Here is a 20,920-nt window from a genome sequence, read left to right as displayed (position 1 = left end):
TTCTCAGTGTCATACTTACTAAGTTTCTGAGGCTGGATTTGAACTCAAGTCTTCCTGACTAGGGCAGCTAGGTGGCTCAATGGATGGAGTGCCAGTCCTAGAGAGAGGAAAACAGATCTTCATGAGTTCAAATCCATCACTAGCTGTGTGATCCTGGGCAAGTCACTTAACCCTGTTGGCCTCAGTTTTCTCATCTGTAAAATGAACTGAGGAAGGAAATGGCAAACCCCTCCAGTGTCTTTGCCAAGAAAACCCCAAATGGGGCCACAAAAAATCTGACATCACTGAAAAACAACTGAACAACAACAAAATGTCCTGACTCCAGGCTCAGTGCTCTATAACTGAACTCATGAGAGCAGACGAAATGACCAATGGAGAGAAAATAGTCAAAGAAGGGGTCCCGAGAGAAAGCCTTAATTTCAGTCTTCTCTCTGACATCATTCAGGGGCAGTTAGGCAGTATATTGGACAGAGCCCTGGACTTGGGTTCAGGATAACCAGAAATTCAGATTCTGCCTGAGATACTTACTAGCTTTGTGACCCGAGGAACCATCTAACCTCTATCAGCCAGTTTCTTTCTCCATAAAATGGACAAAATGACAGTATCTACTTTCCCAGGGGTATTGTGAGGATTAGATGAAATAATATATGTACAGTGCTTTGCAAACCTTAAAGTACTATGTAAACGTTGTATATTTTTTGTCATTATCATTATCATAATTTATGTTCAATCCACATTGAGTGGCAGTTCTGTCCCTTTTCTTATCCTCTTTTTTCCAATGTATTTTAAAACAAAACAAACCCCTTTTGTTATCCTTAGTTTCACTCATCAGCTTCCACTCACGCTGAACTTCAGCACTCTTTATACTAATCTCACAAGACAGTATCATGCTTTTGTGTTTATTCTCAATTATCTGCCAATGATTCCATCTTCTTTACATGTCCTTTTGAAATATAAGGTGGTCATAGTCTCTTGTGCATACACAAATCTTTTTTTAGACAATTCCCTTTTCCTTTCCCCATGAGAATTGTTTCTCTTTATGTCTTCACAGTTTGAGCATTGAGATCTTCCTTTCCAACCTCTATTCTATTCCCCTTTAGAATTCAAGACTGTGTACCTGTCTTTTCTCTGAGCCCTTTTTAATTCTATAGAAGAATTCTAGGATGGAGTGTCACTTCCTTCCAAGGTGCCCATCATTTCCACTTCAGTAACTCAGTTCCTCTTTGATGTTTAGTCAGGCCCAGAGAGGAGAGGGGAGGAGAGGGAAAGTTCCAGCAGATGTCGGGGTAGTTTAAGCCCCTTAGTCCCTCATCACTATTTTATCATGTATACATGCCATCCTTCTAAGCTGTTGTCCAAAGTCCTCATCTATTCCCTTCTTCTGTCCAAGTTGGCTATAAAATACTCTCATAACATTATGACTTCTCTCTAATGACATTCACAATACCTATTTTGCATTATTTTTATCACAGTTGTTTTTTATTTGCTTCAGTACCTTACTGGAACATAAGATTCATGAGGTCAGGTTGTCACATAGCTAGTTTGTGCTAAAGCTGGCACTGGGATCCCCAGACCCCTGTCTATGAGCTTGTGCCTTTTTCCATTATACTAAGTTGCATCTTACCATGCCACCCTACTAAAATCAAGTCATCTTGGCATTGGCAGTGTCACCTATTCAACCCCAGTCCCTCTGTGTTTTGTTTTTTCTATATAGGAATGCGTCAAGGTAATGACTTTGGCACTCGGTACCGTTCTGCTATCTTCCCAACCACTCCAGAACAGGCAGAAGCAGCTCTGAAGTCCAAAGAGGATTACCAGAAGGTAAGAGTGAGCAGCGTATAAGTTGGTTGTTGGGTAAGACTGGCTCATGATGTGCACACAAGGCCTTCTTCAGACCTGTGCATTTCACCAGTGGGGGCTACAACTGCTTTAAGCCAAGATGTGGTCTTAGCTGTACTGTTGACTTTCTCATCCATAACTGAGTTCTGTTTGCAAGGTTTATCAAAGATTATGCCAAGTACTTAGTTGTTCAATGATGGCACTGAACTGTGTAGCTGTAAAGAGAAAGAAAAATATTAGACCCTTGTGTGTTTCTGGGTTTGTGCCTTTAAAATAATCTTTCTACTAGATCCACTACATCATAATCAATGAATTGAAAAATATTTGTGTTTTCTGTTACAGTAATACTTCTCTTTGACTTTTACACATCCTTTAAAAATCTTTCACTAATAGAGGCCTAGATCTTCAAAAAGTCAATCTGAATCTAACAGTTTTTTTTTTTTTAATTCCTAGTATATGGTGTAAGTCTTGACGACCACACTTAGTTACTTTCATGATTGGGGGTTGGAGAATGTAGCTAACATTCTTATGCATCAAAATGATGGATATCTTGGGATGATGCTCTGACTCATCACATTTTGAAGTATCCCACTCCTTACCACCCCCCACCGTATTGCCTGCCTGACTTTGCTTTGTATTGATCCTCCTAGTTTCTAAACTGTTGCTCCTGATATCTATCATATGGCATCTTCTTGCCTAACCCCAAGATCTGGTGACTTGCTGACTGGTGAATTGCTGGATTTAATATTTGGACTATCACATAGAGATCACATAGAGAGAGCTGGAAGGGACCTTAGAGGTCACCTAGCCCAACTCTCCCACCCCACCCCACTTTTACAAATGAGGAAACCAAGGCAAAAGGAATTTAAATGTCTTAACCAAGGTCACTCAAGTGATAAACATCGGAGGTGTCATCTGAATCCAAACCCAGCACACTCTCTACTACATAACTAACTGTTGATTCACAGTCTCTGGCAATGAATTCATTGTTCTCCAGTTTCTTCAGGGTTTGTTGACTCTTTCAGTCTAGTTATCATTATTGCCCCTTTGGTTTTTTCTGTAATGTTATAGTTGCTACTGTTGCATTGGTCAGCATTGATGATAGTAAAATTATTATCTCTAATAATAGCTGTTGAAAGGGTTAAACAGTTAGCTGTGCAGTTGGCTATGTATGCACTAGGGTGAGAAAGGAAGGGACAGCTACCAGGGATGGAGCAAACCTCTGGTCAAACAGGGAGACAATGAATGATTTTTTGCTAGAAAATCAGAGCAGGTGAGAGACAAATCACTACACCGCATAAGGTATGCTGTAATATTAGTTGCCATTTTGTGAGCTGTATAGTGAAAAATCTACTGCGCACACGCAAATCAAGATATAACCCTGATGATGTCATTGGTCCTCTTTGAGAACAAAGGGTGAACAAACAACGTGAGAAATGCATTGTCAGAGTTAGAAATGATGAATGAATGAGTGGATGAATGGGATCGTAGCTGAATGGGGATAGGAAGGTCAAGAGAAGGTTTTTGTTTTGTTTTAAGATTGAGAAGACCTGAACATGTTTGTTAACATATGGGAAGGAAACAGTAGAGAGGGAGGAGCTGATCCATGTAGGAGAGGGGATGATAGCAGGAGGAAGGTCCTGGAAGAGGCAAACAGAGTTGCAAGTAAGGGCTCAGATAGAGGAATTAGTCTTAGCCGAAGATATAGGAAGGAAGCTGCATTCAGAGGACCTACCATCTTTGTGATCTTGGGCAGTTTCTTCATCTATAAAATGAAGGGATTGGACTAGATGACCTCAAGATCACTTCCTTCTCCAAATCTATGATCTATGATTATAAGACAGCTTTTTGGGATTAAGCTGAAATATTTTGAGGCATTGGAGAGGAGAGGATCAATTTCCATCAAATAAAGAGACCAAGTCATACATAAATATGTGTTTGCAGAAGTGTGGTTAGGGGCTTAAGGAGAGAGGGAAAAGCTTGGAATAGTCACTGTATAGAATGAAATAGTGAACCAGTATGAATGGAGAAGCATTGCTAACCCGACCTGGAGGCCCAGCTGAGGTTTTGAGATTTATGTTCTATGAGAGCTTGGTTTTGTTATCTTCTCCGTCAACACTCAGAAGCCATGGAATAGGAGAGGAGAGATTGGATGATCGAAAGGGGCGACTCAGAGTTGAGGATTAGCTAGGTGGGAGCATCGAGCAGTCCAAGAAGTGAGGTATTCTAAGGATATGGCTAACAGATCATTAAAGTCCCGAGCAGAATACCTGTAGCATTCAATGAATCACATTACAAAAGAGGGGTTTCCTATCACTTTGAATTGAAAAGATATTCTTGTGTTCCCATTGGTAGCCCATAAAAAATTTTGTTGTTCTGATTATATTGTCATCTATAGTAAGTATTTTCTTTGGTTCCTTTTGTTATTAAAGAAACGTTATTATGGAAGAAATTAATGATGTTCTGTCTGCATTGTGGAGAAGGGGAGAGCTATAGACAAGCTGTTTACAGTACCATTCTCATTGTATTGACTGTAAAAAAAAATATTAGCCATATTTCCCTGCCGTCTAGGAGATTACAATTATAATCTTCATGATAGAGGCTCCCTCCTGACAGAAAGACCCTAGGTACACTCTGAGGACTTCTTACTTTGGGGATTTATTGCCTCCATTCAGATGAAACAAGAAATTAGGAGCTTCCTAATTTCGTCTTGTTAAGAAACCTGGAACTTGCCCAAGGGTGACCATCAGGTTTCTGTACAAGTAGTAAGGCTGACAACACTTCAAAAAAAGAATTTTTATAAGGAACCCAATCATACCTCCAAGAGCTGGAGACCCAACTCACCCCCAATACACACACACACACACCATGTATACCCCACATCCTCTTTGATAAACTATCATCCTTATGATGATGCAGTATGTACAGTATAATACAGTATTATCTTGGCTAGGGCTAAAGAAAGAGGGAAGTTCCATACCCCATGTTGTTGCTGTCCTCCTAATAGTCTGAGCCTTCAATGGTCTCCCTTCTATCCCGATTTCCTGCTTCATTACTTTCCTCTGGGCTTTGTCCTCCATTTATTGCTCCCTGGTACTTACTCTTTCACAGGCCTCCATTCCTGGCAGACATCTTAGTCTTTCTGACCAATATCACTGATCTCATTTTATTTTTGCTGCTTCCTCTTATTTTGTCTCCACCCCTACATTTTTTTCTGATCACCAGAAGATGATGCCAACAATTCTCAAGCAACTAGAAATGGAGGAATCAAACTGGAATCCCAACAGACGATGTTACATCTTTTTCAGGGCTCATAGCCAAATACCTCTGGTCTAGATATACCTTCTGTTTAACACAGAGGTCCCATAGTACATCCCTCCATTAAAAAAAAATTAGTCTCTTCTGGTGGCTGTGGAAATGTGTCTTTCTTGGATCACTAGTGGATATATATGTTTAATTTATGCTTTGTGACCTTTTATTTTTGTGATTTTTTATTTATTTATCATTTGTGTCCTTGACTATTGCCTCCCGTTGAATAATTTTGGAGTTTGAAATATAACTCCCATATGTTTGTCTTTATGACTATCCAAGAGGCAATTAAGTGATGCATTGGACCTAGAGTCAGAAAGACTTGAGTTCAAATTAAGTCTCGGATGCTTACTAGCTGTGTGACCCTGGGCAAGTCATTTAAGCTCTGTTTGCCCCAGTTTCCTCATCTGTAAAAATGGGAATAATAATAGCATCCACCTCCCACAATTGTTGTGTGAATCAAATATAATAGTGTTTGTGAAGTACTTAACACAGTGCCTGGCACACAGTAGGTGTTATATAAAGGTTAGCACGGTACATGATAGGTGCTATATAAATGTGTGAATGGAAAGAGAGAGATATTTTCACATCATTGTCTTCTGAGTTTGTGTCTTGAGCTCCCCTTTCACCATAGTAGTTAGGTTCTTTTTTGCTCACTTTTTCCAGCCTGCTTCTAGACTTTGGGGTTTATATTAGAGTTGGATTCTACTCACCTCTGTGGGTGGAAGGGGAGAATATCTGGCTTGATCTTTTGACTTTTATGTCCTGCTGCTTTCACAGTTAGGTCTGAGGTCCTGAAAGTTTTTGGTGCTTATAAGGTAGTGTGATCCAAGGAGAATTCTGGTCACTGCCTCTTGATCTATATTCCAGCTTTTACCTAACTAGGGCACCTGCCCCTTTGTGACCACAACTGCCCCTCTCTGCCCTGGAACCATGACCTAGAACTGGGGAATGGAGAATGAGGAATGGAGTTTCCAAATGGTGCCTCTTGCACCCAGTGCTGGCGCAGAGGTCCCCTGGACCTCTTTCTGGCCAGTTGTTCAATCTCCTTACCATCCCTGGGTGCTGGAACTAGGCACTCCCAGATCCACTAGAGCTGTTGTTGCCACCATCTCCAAGGCCCACCAGGCTGTGCTGATGGCCAGCCCCCACATCAGTGTCCACAGACCTCTTTTTTCTATTCTCCTCAGCTGCCCTAGACTGGAAAAAATGACTCACTGTAACTTTTTGTTGGTTTTCTTGCTCTGAATTTGGTTTTACACACTTTTAAAAATTGATTAGAAGAGAAAGCTCAGCAAAAATATTCATTTCATTCTGCCATCTTGGCTCCCCCTTCTCATTCCACATCACATTCAAAGAACAGTTATACCATATTTGTAAGATGTATAAGTAAAAACCAATTTTATCCCCAAACTTAAAGTGTGGTAGGATAAAAGCCTATACTTTCCTGCCTCTTTTTCTTTTTTCTTATCATTTCATAGTCCTGTAATGCTTTCCTTTCCATGTATGTTCATTTGGAAATACTAACTAATCTTTAAGGCTCATATTAAATGCTACCTCCTCCATAAGTTTTCTCTGATTTCCTCAGATAAGATTGAAAATAGGTTCTCTGTCTTTACTTATCTATGTCCTTCCCAAACTGTGGTGCTTAGAATTGAAAAAGATTTTCCAGATATGGTCTGACTAGAACAGAGTAGGGCAAGACTATCACCTCCATATTCTTGGAAGCCATTTTACTTAATGTGTCTCAAGATTATATGGCTTTTTTGGGCTTCCATCTCATACTGTTGACTTTTATTGAGTTAAACTCCATTGAAATCCTGAGTCTTTTTCAGAGAAACTGCTTTTTATTCATACTTTGCTTATCTTATGCTCTGAAGTTGATTTATTAAGCCTAAGTGTAAGACTTTACATTTATCTCTTTTAAATATCATCTTATTAGTTTCAGTCCACTGTCCCAACCTGTCAAGAACTTTTTGAATCCTGACTGTCACTCAGTGTGTTAAGTCCTAGCTTCAGAAAGCTGTGTATGTCCCTATCCAAGTCACTAACAAAATGTTAAACAGCACTGATCTAAGCACAGACTCCTGGGGCACTCCACTGGAGATCTCCTTCCAAATTCACATTGAAACATGAATAAATACTTGAATCCATTTAATTATAGTATCATCTGGTCCACATCTCCTCATATTTTTTCACAATAAAAGCATAAAATACTTTGTCAGATGATTAGCTAAAATCTAGACTTGTTCTCCAGTGTCTCCATCATCTTTGTCATCCTTTCAGAGCATACTTCAATTTGTGTCCTTCCTAAATATTGTACCCAGAACTGAACATACAGTACCAATTTAGTCGAATTGGGCAGTTTACAGTGGAATTATGACCCTCAAATTTATTACAAATGACTTAGCAAGCGACTTGCTGAGTAAGATCAGTAATCTTATTGCAAGGATTTGAGAGAAATCTCCATCTATTGTAGAGGAATTGATATTTTAAATCCATTATTCAACACATACCCTTCTTGTGACTTTGTGATGTTATTAAAGAACTTATTAAGAACCTGAAATTAGAACATTGGCCCATCCCAGGAAGTAGGAATTTGTATACTCAAGATTTTAATGATTTAGTTGCATGCAAGCGACTTTGTTTTTACTTATTGCTAGCTACTATCTAGAATATATGCAAATCGCTATTTAATGTACATTTTTTACAGGAAAAAAATCTTTATCAGTTCTATAGTGTTTGTTGATTAATGGGTGAGGGGAAAGGTTCACAATAATGGGCTTATATGTTATTAAGTTGTAAAGCAAAATTTTGTCCAAATGAAAAACCTCATTTGTATTATTGCCCTCTAGTGGTCTTTGCACATCTCCACAGCAGAGAAAACCTGCTGTACATAGTAGCATACTACGGGGGAGTAATGGTTTTTGAGCTGTCTTGGCATTGCAGAGAATCATGCTTTGCCAAATAACTTTCTTTATAATCAAGTTCATTATATTCCCCTAGGATGGTATTTCTTATTTGAGATAATGGTATCTTTGCAAGGGATTGATAGGAAATTTTGTTTCTGTGTAGGGGAATTGATAGGTTACTCCATTGTCTACAAACCACTTTATATGCCAGAATTGCAATTGAATATTTACATATCACAAATATAGATATACACTATAATTGTTTTCAGTGTGATGTAGAATTAAACACGAGGTCAAAGTGAATATTAGTAACATTTTTTATTTCTATGGTGTATAAACTACATCTCATCTTTCAGATTAGGAGGGGGCAACATTTTTTTTCTCTTTTGCTTATCTGATTCGTATAATAAGACAACTGGAACTAGATCTACACAGCATCTTGTTTTAATAACAAATATACCAGTTAATCTTGTGAAATATAAGTAGGTACACTCTGGTTAATTCCAGGGGAAGGTTAATGGAAATATTTTATAGCAGTGTTTTTCTATGGAGGAAGACAATCTGGAGTTAAAGAAAGGGTCTTTGTTTGTTTCCTTCAAAAGATGATAACCCTTGACTTGAGTGAATCAATAAAATGACCCAAGGAATTGCAAGATCTGAAAAACAGAGCAATTGTGTGCATCTCCATTTTAAGGAAGTGGCACTGAAATTGAAGTAAAATCTATTGTGAGTATACCTCATCAGTGCATTTGGCTTTAAAATACCAATTGACTCGGCTGCAGCTCCATGTGGTACGAGGGCTCCAGCCTTTTCTTAAATGGCAGCAGGATGGCTGCTTGAATTCTCAAATGGAGGAGAGATGTTCATTTAGAGTTAAAACAAAATCATGGCTTTCGTGTTCTCCCCAAAGCTAGGGAAACTTGAGCACCTGTGTTGAAGGCAGAAAAGGCCAGTATGTGTGTGTGTGTGTGTGTGTGTGTGTGTGTGTGTGTGTGTGTGTGTAGTAGTAGTAGTAGTAGTATGTACGTTTCAAACTTGGTGGAGAGTACACACAAAAAAAGGAAGAAGAAAGCATGCAAACTGATATTACAGCTTTGCACTTGCTTCAGAAATGACTCACTCCCTCTGGTGGGAACATTTAACACAGAATGTGTGCACCTCCCCCTCCCTCCTCACCCCCATCACATTCATCTTGGCTCATGTGACATCTGTTCAGGATGCTGCAGAGCCTGTCGTTTGGTTACCATGGCAGCCAACCCAGTGAGCCCACCCATTGGCTGAGAGCAGAGAGGAGCTGAAGAAAAGGCCTGCAGTGTCAGGGGTCATTGTGCACAGTGCCCGCCTTCCTCTGTTTTCAATCAGCTGTGCGTCCTAGATGAACTAAGGGAGTATGCCAAAAGGGGGTGAAGTTCACAAGGTTGCCTTGGCTGCCAGCTGTGTGCACTGCTAGGGTGGAACAGAGGCAACCTCAAGGTCAATGCCATTAGCTTTTCCCTCAAGGGTGAAGTGGTGGAAGCCCAGTAAACCAAGCAGAAGATGCAAAGACCGGATGGTTGTTTTTCCTCCTTTTCCTTGAACTTCACTCTCAAATTTCTTTTGTCCTATTTGGGTTTCAAATTTGGGGGTACATGATCTTTTTTTTTTTTTTGACCTCCAGCCTGGTTCAGGTGCCTGAGTTAAATCACTAGAATGAAAGCCCTTTTGTGTTCATGTTTGTTTCAAGCGGCACAGCGTCATTTAAAAATCAAAAAGGAGGGCAGCACCATTATGGAATCCACACCTGAACCTGGTTGTTGTTTTTTTAACCAGATTTTCCTTTGATTCACTTCATCACTAAATTTAATGATGTCTTTGGAATGCACACTGCCATATTATTGTCTACACTTGTTATTTTTCCTGTGGCCTGGTGAAAAAGAAGTAAAGGGCTTCAAAACCCCAGCCCATTCAATTTTTAGTTGTAGGAGAAAGAGATCCTAGAGCATACCTGGCTGTTTGTCAAGTGCTCCTAATAATCAGGTTATTTTCATGTTTCACAGAAGGAAAACTAATGGGGATGTAGCAAGTCGGAATTTATGCGAGGTCTCAGTTTCTGGGGCTTCGGCAACATTCTCTCTCTCTTCCCTGTAATTCTGTGGCCAGGGAGCCAGATAAACAAGGAGCTGGTGAAGATTAGAGTACAATCTGGGTCTACTGATAGAATATTCCTTGGCCCACTATGCCAATCAATTAGCTATGTGATATTTTAAGGATATAATAATTGGAGAGAAAAGCAATAACATCAGCAAAAGGGGGGACCAGTGGTAGACTTGAAATCAGGAGAGCTCTGGGTTCAAGTACCACTTTCTGACACTTGCTGCGTGACCATGGGCGAGTCATGGAAACTCTGAGCTTCTGCTTCCTTATCTGCTAAATGAGGGGGTGGATTAAATGACTTCTCAGGTCCCTTCCAGATAAAAATTCATGATCCTATGGTCTGTATAATAATATGTAACAATATATTATTATAATATATAATAGGATAATGATGTTTGCAGTACATACCTCAGAGGGTTGCTATGAGAATCAAATGATAGAATCTATTTAAAGTGCTTTGAAAACTTTAAATAACTGTCAGCTACCATTATCATTATTAAGAATGTCTTCCCTGATCTTTTGCCCCAACTCTCAAAGCTGAAAGTGTTTATCTTATCACATTTTATATTTCCCCTTATGCATATAATTATTTTCTAAATTATATTATAATGTCTCATTCCAATTTATATATAATATATGTGTTTGTATATGTATGTATGTTTGTGTATATGTGTGTGTATTTATGTGCATGTCATATCATACCCCTTATTAGACTGTAGGTTTTTGGAGGACAGAGAAAGGTCTTGTTTACTTTGCATCTCTGCCAGTACCTATTCTAGGATTTGTCACATGAATACTGAAGCCATCTGTGTCATCATCCTTATAGTCCCCCCTTCCTTTTCCTCTCCCTTCTTCTTCCTCACTATCATCATCATCATCATCACCTAGTATGTGCTCAGTAACAAAAATGAAGTTATGGAGTAAATCAGCATCAAAGTTCAAGAACCTTTTGATCACAATATTTAAAAAAATAAAAATTTTCTAGTTCTAAGTATAGATTTCTATCATAAATATTATAATAGAGGCTGTAGTAAAGTGATAAGCAGAATAGATTCAGTTCTTTCTTGTTTTTTCTTTACATTTTTTCCTCTTTGAATTTATATATGTTATCTGTATCATTCACAGAGAGGAAGAGTTAAATGTAAGAAAAACATACACATCAGATTGCTTTGCAACAAATTCTCTTTTGTTTGTACAATATTATTTCTTTGGTTGACTGGCATTTGACAGGGGAAATTGACTTGATTTATGCAGCAGGCAGAGGGTTGAACTAGTTGACCTTTCAGATCTTTTTCAACTCTAAGATTCTCTTATTCTATAGTTTTATAGCAGGTAACCAACATGCCAGTAATTGTGTATTAATGTTTCTACCAGTCATATCATGTCTTAGCCCCCATCTTATTGATTGCTCTAAATATTTTTCCCACTAGTTGTATGCCTTATTGATTCATCTCTAATTCAAGGACATGCTCTAGTAAGCATTGAAGAGAGAGTGCAAGCATTATATACATGTAACTTAGATATAGATAGCCCTCTGTTTGATCCCTATATACAGCCATTCCCAAAAGAAACAAACCAACCAACTTCATAAGGGCTAAAATCTACTTTTTTCTCTGATCTAGCCCAGAGATGAGAGCTACCCTGAAAGTTCATATCTCAGTTCAGTTCCTACCATGAGCTGAGTAGAAGAATTTTGTTTTTTTTCTTTTTTTATATTTCTTTTATTAATTATTCCTTTTTATTTTTAAATTTTTAGTTTTCAACATTTACTTACACAAGATTTTGAGTTCCAAATTTTCACCCCATCTTGCTCCTCCCCCCACCCCAAGATGGCATGCATTCTGAATACCCCTTCCATAGTAGACTAACTCTATTTCCCTTAATCCTATCTCGCCCAACCATTTATTCTATTCTTTCTTTTGACCCTGTCCCTCCTCAGAAGTATTTGCTTCTGATTACCCCCTTTTCCAATCTGCCTTCCTCTCTATCATCCCCTTACTCTCTTGTCCCCTTCCCCTCCTATTTTGATGTAGGGTAAGACAGATTTCCATACCCAATTGAGTGTGTATGTTATTCCCTCCTTAAGTCAAATCCTATGAGAGTAAGATTCACTCATTTCCTCTCACCTTCACCCGTTTCCCCTCCACTGTCAGAGCCTTTTCTTTTCTGTTTTTTTTTTGTGAGATAATTTGCCCCGTCCTACCTCTCCCTTTCTCCTTTTCCTAGTATAATCTTCCCTCACCCTTTCATTTTATTCTCCAGATATGACCCCTTCATCTTCAACTCACCCTGTGCCCTCTGTCTGTCTATTTCTCTCTCTCTCTCTCTCTCTCTCTCTCTCTATCTATCCATACATATAATTTTTTCCCTGCTACTACCCTAATACTGACAAAGGCCTCATGAGTTACAAATATTATCTTTCCACGCAGGAATGTGAACAGTTCAACCTTAATAAGTCTCTTATGATTTCTCTTTCCTGTTTACCTCTTCATGTTCCACTTGAGTCTTGTATTGGAAAGTCAAATTTTCTATTCAGCTCTGGTCTCTTCATCAAGAATGCTTGAAAGTCCTCTATTTCACTGAATGACCATTTTTTCCCCTGAAGAATTATACTTAGTTTTGCTGGGTAGGTGATTCTAGGTTGTAATCCTATCTCCTCTGCCCTCCAGAATATTATATTCCATGCCCTGAGGTCCCTTAATGTAGAAGCAGCTAAATCTTGGGTTATCCTGATTGTGTTTCCACAATACTTGAATTCTTTCTTTCTGGCTGCTTGTAATATTTTCTCCTTTACCTGGGAACTCTGGAATTTGGCTACAATATTCCCAGGAGTTTTCCTTTGGGGATCTCTTTCAGGAGGAGATTAGTGGATTCTTTCAATTTCTATTTTGCCCTCTGGTTCTAAAATGTTAGGGCAGTTTTCCTGAATCATTTCTTGAAAGATGATGTCTAGGCTCTTTTTTTGATCACGGTTTTCAGATAGTCCAATAATTTTTAACTTCTCTCTCCTGGATCTATTTTCCAGGTCAGTTGTTTTTCCAATGAGATATTTCACATTGTTTTCTAATTTTTCATTCTTTTGGATTTGTTTTACAGTGTCTTGATGTCTCATAAAGTCACTAGCTTCCAATTGCTCTTTTCTAATTTTTAAGGAAGTATTTTCTTCAGTAATCTTTTGGACTTCCTTTTCCATTTGTCCAATTTTGGTTTTTAGGGCATTCTCCTCCTCGTTGGCTTTTTGGACCTCTTTTGCCATTTGGGTTAGGCTATTTTTTAAGGTGTTATTTTCTTCAGTATTTTTTTGGGTCTCCTTTAGCAAGCTGTTGACTTGTTTTTCATGATTTTCTTGCATCACTCTCATTTCTCTTCCCAGTTTTTCCTCTCCTTCTCTTATTCGCTTCTCAAAATTCCTTCTGCGCTCTTCCGTGGCCTGGGATTGATTCATATTTTTCTCGGAGGCTTTGGATGTTGGAAATTTGACTTTGTTGTCTTCTTCTGGTTGTATGTTTTGATCTTCTTTGTCACCAAAGTAAGATAATATAGTCTGACTCTTTTTGCGCTGCTTGCTCATGATCCCAACCAATTACTTGAGTTTTAAACTCTTTGTTAAGGTAAGAGTCTGCTTCCAATGTGGAGAATATACTGTCCCAAGCTTCGGGGGTTTGTGCAGCTGTTTTCAGAGATACTTCTAGGGACCTGAAAATTTTCAGTTCTTCCAAGGTGCTATGATAAGGGGCGAGGTGTTTCCTCTCCACCCCCACAACAAGCTCCACCATGCCAGCACTCCTCCTCACCCCAGGACTGCCCCTCAGAACTGTGACTCAGATCCAAGCACGGGAAAAGCAAGAGATTTCTGCCTCAGCACTGGCAAAGAGATCCCTGCAATCCCCCTCTGATCAGCCACTCGATTCCCCCTTGGTCTGTAGGCCGGAAGCTCAGGAGGCAGCCGCTGCCCTAGGGGTGGCTGAGACCTAGCTTCTTCTCTCACCACAGTCACAGACTTTTCCCACTGACCTTCTAAGTTGTCTTTGGCGTTTGTGGGTTGAGAAGTCTGGAAACTGCCACAGCTGCCCATGATTCAGTCCTCTGAGACCTGCTCCAGGGTCGCTGCAGCCTGCGCACCCATGCCAAACTGCGCTCCTCTCACTGCCCGGCGCGATATACCCTTCCTGATCAGCTATCCAGGTTGTCTTCGGCTGGAAATTTGTTTCACTCTATCTTTTTGTGGGTTCTGCTGCTTTAGAATTTGTTTAGAACCAGTTTTTATAGGTATTTGGAGGGGTTTGAGGGAGAGCTCAAGCAAGTCACTGCTTTCCCTCCACCATCTTGTCTCCACCCCCAAGAATTTTGTTTTTAATTCACATAATTGTTCTGTCCAAACTTAGATTCCTTGTTTGTCACTCTACAAACAGCATCCCTACACTGTGGCTTCTCCTCTGCTTGGATCCACATGAATTACTTGTTCTGTTGTGTACCTGCACTTATCTCTATGTAGTTTATGCATGATCTAAAATTCCACTGAGCTTTGTGCTCTTTGTATCTCCAGCACTGAAACTGGGGACAGGTAACCATTGGGCACTTCCTGACGGTCATAATCTGGCTTCCACAGTAGGAGGTGAACTGCCTTGGGCTTGGATGCTGTTAATTCCTTTATCCCTCTCTCACTTTCACATTGCACACTGTCCCCCATTTGATATCATCCACACAGGTGCACACTTAACCAAGATAATGTGTGTGGGAGGCATATAGGTACAACACAGATGTAGACTCTTGTTCATGGTTTGAATAGACTTCCTTAAATTTCCTTTTTGTGTTCATCCAATCAGAGCATATATGGAGAAGTTATAACCTTTTCTCAGAAAAGGGAGTCTTTGCCGTGGCACACTACCTGAGCCCTGCTTCCTCTGAGAGACCTTGTCCCTAGCTTCAGAATGAACATACACACAAACTGCTTACATGTATTGTGATGGGAAGGTCAAAAGTGCTTATCTAGCTATTGTATTTCAACCCAAAACTACTTCTATTTCAGTGGATCTTGTACTGTATTCAGTCCATAATTCAATTTTAAAAATTATTTCATAGAACTTTTTAGATTTGGAAGTGATCTCAAAAACCCATCTAAATGGAAATGTAAAAAAGGAATCCTAAGTGTAAAAAAGGAATCCTTACTACAAAATGCTCAACAAATAGCTATCTAGCTTTTTCTTGAAGATCTCCAGTGAGGGAAAATCCACTTCCTCATGCTATATCCTTTTCTCTTTAATATCAAGCCTAAATTTGCCTTTGTAGTTTCCACCAGTTGTTGCTAGTTCTGCCCCATAGAGCAAACCATTTAATGGATTTAATTAAAAGGAATCTATAAAATTACAAATCAGTTTAATGAAATACCATTAACCTTCCATTACAATCAGTCTATAATGACTAGCTTGCCTATCAGGTCCTTCAGCTCTCTAACTCCCATATTTGGGGCCACATAACAACAATATTTAAGCTTGGCCTGTCCGTATTTCAACCCCACTGACTCTGGGATCATGTGGGGTCAACGTAAGTGTCAGAGCATGGCTAGTAACCAAGCTGTGTTTATGTTGGTGTAAGTATCAGCAACCCTTCCTTCATTTTGTTTCTCCATAGCTTAGTTCCTGCCTTGATACCTTGTACACCACTTCCTTTGGCACTGGGACCTTAGCTTGCAGAGTGAACACACACTCAGATCTGGTTATTTGAGAATCCAGGTTATTTGGGTTCTATTGAATGGTATTTCACTATAATATGGCAGAGTTCTCAAAAAAATCATAGTCTTTTACATATTTTGCCTTTCAAATATTACAGAAGGAAAATTATTATCATCTTCATTGTTCTCCAGGAAACAAGCGCATCACTGCTTCTTCAAATGACCATGTAATTGGGTATAAAAACCAAACCTTTGACTCCTAGTCCTGTCCTTTATCCATTAAGACAATGAAGCTTTCTTTTTAAAAAACTGTTCCTATTGAATCAGTGCAGATTGAACTCATTTCTGCATAAAGACACTGTGATTATTGAATGGTAAGTCTTTCAGATAGGATGAAATACCAAAACCTTAACTATTTTGGAAAATAAATTGTGAATTTGTGATTTTTTTTTTAGTTTGGAAGAAAGGTAGGATGAAAGGTCTTAATCTTGAAAATTTGAGGAGTATAATATATGCTTCTCCATATACAAAATGATCTTTGGCAACCTAAGAAGAATGTAGGAACATCTTCCCGACAGTAAGGGTTGGTAAGCCCTGGAACAAGATCCTGGTAGAAATGTTGAAGACTCCTTCCTAAAAATCTTTATAAAAAATAGGGGAAAACTCATTGCACTAAAATTGCTTGACTTTATTTTTTCCAGAAATCCTTCAATCTACTTTCAGCCTACTGAACCCATGATTTTGCATTATTTCATAGGACTATATGCGTGACATCTCAGACATGACAACTTTCTTTGAAAGTATTCCCTTTTACCCAGTAATCTGTGGCTAATTGATGTGCAGATGATTAGTCCTTGACCACTAAATGTTTTGATGGCTTGGAAGTTACCTACAATGAAAAATTACCAAGGAATCAGGATGGAAATACCCAAAACAAGAGAATGGGGATTTATATCACCTTTGGCACAGAAATACACTATTATCCACAATATCCAGTCTCATAATAATAATGTCTCTGTCACCACCCCTTCTTTGGGACTTTTCCCATTCACCCTAAAAATATAGGCATCCTCCCCTAGAAACTTTCCTCAAGCCTTTTTCTTTCCCTCCCCTCTCTATATTGATCTCATCCTTCTTAGGCTGTTTAAATGTTGAATGCTTCTCAGATCTTTACTCTTACATCTCCCCCCTAAGCTCCAGTTGTTCTTTTCTTAGAATGTAAGCTCCTTGAAGTCAAGGACTTTATTTTTGTCTCTGCATCCACCTAGCACTTGGTAGGCACTTAATAAATGCCTGTTGAATTTAATTGTGTTGTTGGATGCTAGGTTTCTCTGTCTAGATGCTCCACCGTCATTTGAATGATACTCAAAATTGAATTCTTCACCTTCCCTAAACCTGCACTATTTCCTTTTTCAGAAGATCCGTGGTCTCAACAGTGTGGACATTCTTTCCACCAAAGCAGATTCCAACTCTCCAGTGCTTTATCAGTTGATCTTCTTGAGTTGCCAAAAAAAAAAAAAAGTTTATCACTGAATAGCCATTGTTCTGGTGATAAAACTCCTCAATTTATCTAGGTCCATTCTCAGAAAAAAGACATACAGTAAGTTTTCAGTCCCTACTTGAAGTATTTTAAGCTTTGAAGAATCTGCAAGAGCTTGAGGCCAAGTAAACCTTTGAGAACCCAGGCTCACCTTTCTACGTCAGTGAGTCATCACAGTATATGGAGTTGTGACCTGCTCCTCCTCCAAACTTTAGAGTTTTTATTGATGGTACCATCATTCTCTTGGTCACTCAGGCTTGACATTTTAGTCATTTTTGCATCTTTGATCAACAGACCCACTCCAACAAATAAGTTGCTGGGCTCTGTTCATTCTCCTATAAGGAAGATCCATTTCTCTCAGATTTCTCTCAAATCCATTTCCTCTTTCCTGATTCCTCTTCCACTGTTGAGGCAAAGTCTCATTGACTTTTGCAGAGCTATTATACAATGAGGACTATTTCCTACTAACTTGGACTTTCTGCTTCTAGTTTCTCTTTAATGAAAACCATTTTTCACACCATTGCTGGGATAATTTCCCTAATTCATCACATTAACCTGTACATGGTATAGATTTCCTCAAAAACTTTATTTGATATTCCATTTCTAGGCATATACTCCAAGAAGGTTAATGGCTCCCACTTCAGTCCCAAACAGTAACTCAGAGGACTAATCTCTTACAGTTCTGAATGAGATAAACAATGTAAGGTTCCTAGCCTGTTTAGGCTTATCTCCCCTCTTAATGGTAGTACTTAAAGTTGCTTTCCTGATTCTCCATATTCTAGCTATTGTGTAGGACTTAGAGAAGGTTGGTGTTAGGATTCCTACTATTGTTGGGATGCATTGCCTAAAACAATTATAAACAACATGCAACCATATTCCTTAACTGGTTCCCAAACTGGATTTCCCTCCTTAGTACTAGGACCTTCGAGATAGATTTATTATGGCCAAGGCAAAAAGTTATCCTCATGTAGGCTATTCAGCATGTAATCAGCCTAGTTCTAAGAGCTCCAGCCCCACCTATCTGGATCTGTGCATTTGACCAGGCTGTCAACTGTGGTCCTATAGATAGGAACTGAAATGAAGGATTCTTCCAACCTTCTGCATTACCTATTAGAGTCCTGGTGCTATTTATGAAAAAGAAAAATAAAGAATAGTGACTCTACTATAACTACAGAACCCTGAATGCAATCACTATACAGAACTGCTGTCACCTCAGTACGTAGCCTGATAGGCCAGTTAGCAAGAATGGTCAGGTTCACCAGATTAAATCTCTGAGTACGTCCAGCCTAATCTGTATACAAAGAGATAACAGAAGGAATATTGGATTATGATATTTGTCTTGTGCAATTCTACTATTGTGTTTCAGAAATTCATTAATTCAATGATCCAAAAAGCATTGGGTCAGTGGTGGTCATTTATCTTGATGATATTCTTATTGCATCTGTGATCTTGCTCAATAGGCCAAATTGGTTCAGGCCATCCTCCATGTCCTATACCAGAACCAACTTCTTGCCAAATTCAAGAAATTCCAAATTAACTTGGAAAAGATGGAGTTCCTGAGGTACACAGTAGGCCAGTGAGGAGTTTGTATGGATTTGACAGTGTCATCCATGATATTCTTATGGATGACATGGATGACAAGCTAGCCAATAGCACAATTAAATGGATTCAGAACTGGTTGAATGGCCAGGCTTAAAAATAGTTGTTAATGGTTCAGTACCAAATTAGAAGGAAATCTCCAGCAGAATATCCCCAAAACCTGTCTGTACTGTACTATACTTTTTTGTCAGTCAGCATCATTATCAAATTTGTGTGATTTTCTAAATATTTATCCAAGTTTTTTTGTTTGGTCATGGTTTTCAGAAAGTCTGATTATTCTTAAATGATCTTACCTTGAAATTTTTTCTAGGTCAGTTTATGATAGTAAGATACCTTACATTTTCTTCTTTTTTTTCAATCTTTTGATTTATTTTAGTAATATTTCTTCTCACTTCATGAGGTCTCTGAGTTCTGCTCACTTCATTTTAATATTTAGGGAGTCTACTGTTTGGGTAAGGTTTTTTTTACCTTCTCTCCTCAGCTATTTATTTTCCTTCCAGTTTTTTTTTCTTCCAGTGATATTATTTCATTTATAAAATACTTTTTCTCTTGTTTTATTTCTTTCAGCCATCTTAAGGATGCCTGCAGCCAAGTCATTTAAAAAGAATAAGATGTTGCTTGTAGTTAATATGGAATTACCCTTTTCTTCTGTATTTATTTCTTGGGTGTCTCTTGACCACACAATATTTCTTTGTTGTGTCTGGACATTCTGTTTATACATATCTCTAGTTTCAGTTCCTGGTTTCAGACTCTGTACCAGGGAAAGGCTCCACTCCCTCTTGCACTCTTGGGTGGCCTTAAGAAGTAAAGTAACAAAACTCTTTTCTTGATACAGACATCATGACATAAATATGGCATTATATGCATTCTGTCCAAGGATCAATCAATTAATAAACATTTATTAAACACCTTCTATGTGACAGGCACTGTGCAAAATGCTAAAGATAAAAAGAGGCAAAAGATAGTTTGAGACCTCAAGGAGCTTTACAATCTAGTAACAGTGCAAACAAAATTATAGAAAGCAAGCCATATACAAGATAAATAGAAGGTAATTAATAGATGGAAGAGACTAAAGTTAAGATTGGTTGGGAAAGGCTTCCTGTAAAAGATGAGATTTCAGTGGAGACTGAAAGAAAGCCAGGAAAGCCAGGCTGATTTAAGGAGGGAGAGTATTCAAGGCATAGGGAACAGCCAGAGAAAAAGCCCATAACTGAGAGAGCATCTTATTCATGAAACCGCGAGGAGACCAGCGTCAGAGGACTGAAGAATACTTGTTAGGGAGTAAAGTGTAAGAAGACTGGAAAGGCAGGAGGGGACTAAGTTAAGAAGGACTTTGAATGCTAAACAGAACATCTTGTGTTTGTTCTTGGAGGCAATAGGAAGCCACTGGTGTTTATTGAGGAGGGAATTTGGGGGATGACATGATCAGATACTCATTTTAGGAAAATCACTTTAATGGCTGAATGGAAGATGGATTGGAAGTGGGGAGAGACTTAAGGTAAGTATACTCACTAGCAGGCTATTGTTGTAGTCCAGACATGAGATAATGAGAGCCTGCACCAGAGTGGTGGTATCAGATGAGAGATATGTTGCGAAGGTAAAATAAATCTGTTGCCTTGGCAACCAATTGGATCTTGAAGGTGAGAAATAGTAAGGAATTGAGGTTGACTCCTAGGCCCTAGACCTGAGTTCAAATCTAGCCTCAGACACTTACTAGTTGTTTGACCCTGGACAAGTCATTTAACCTTAATTTGCCTCAGTTTTCTCATCTATAAAATGGGAATAATAATACCTCCTAGGGTTGTTGTGAAGATCAAATGAGATAATTATAAAATGCTTAGCACAGTTCCTGGCATATAGTAAGTGCTTTATAAATATTAGTTATTATTATTATTGTTACTATCATTTCAGATAAAT

The 20,920-nt window shown here is 38.8% G+C and overlaps 1 protein-coding gene across 1 annotated transcript in view; it reads left to right on the top strand.

The window, feature by feature from the left end:
- The window catches only part of MSRA (methionine sulfoxide reductase A), a 544,359-nt gene that overhangs the window by 379,446 nt on the left and 143,993 nt on the right, over nt 1-20,920 (top strand). Inside the window, exon 5 of the mRNA XM_027853894.1 lies at nt 1,715-1,821. Coding sequence (XP_027709695.1) covers nt 1,715-1,821 — 107 coding nt within the window. The remainder of the gene's footprint in view (nt 1-1,714; nt 1,822-20,920) is intronic.

The sequence above is a fragment of the Vombatus ursinus genome, unplaced genomic scaffold, assembly GCF_900497805.2.
Source record: "Vombatus ursinus unplaced genomic scaffold, bare-nosed wombat genome assembly UNPS02010219.1, whole genome shotgun sequence".
NCBI lineage: Eukaryota > Metazoa > Chordata > Mammalia > Diprotodontia > Vombatidae > Vombatus > Vombatus ursinus.
Note: the sequence above shows the minus strand (reverse complement) of the source record. Positions and strands in the feature narration are given on the sequence as shown.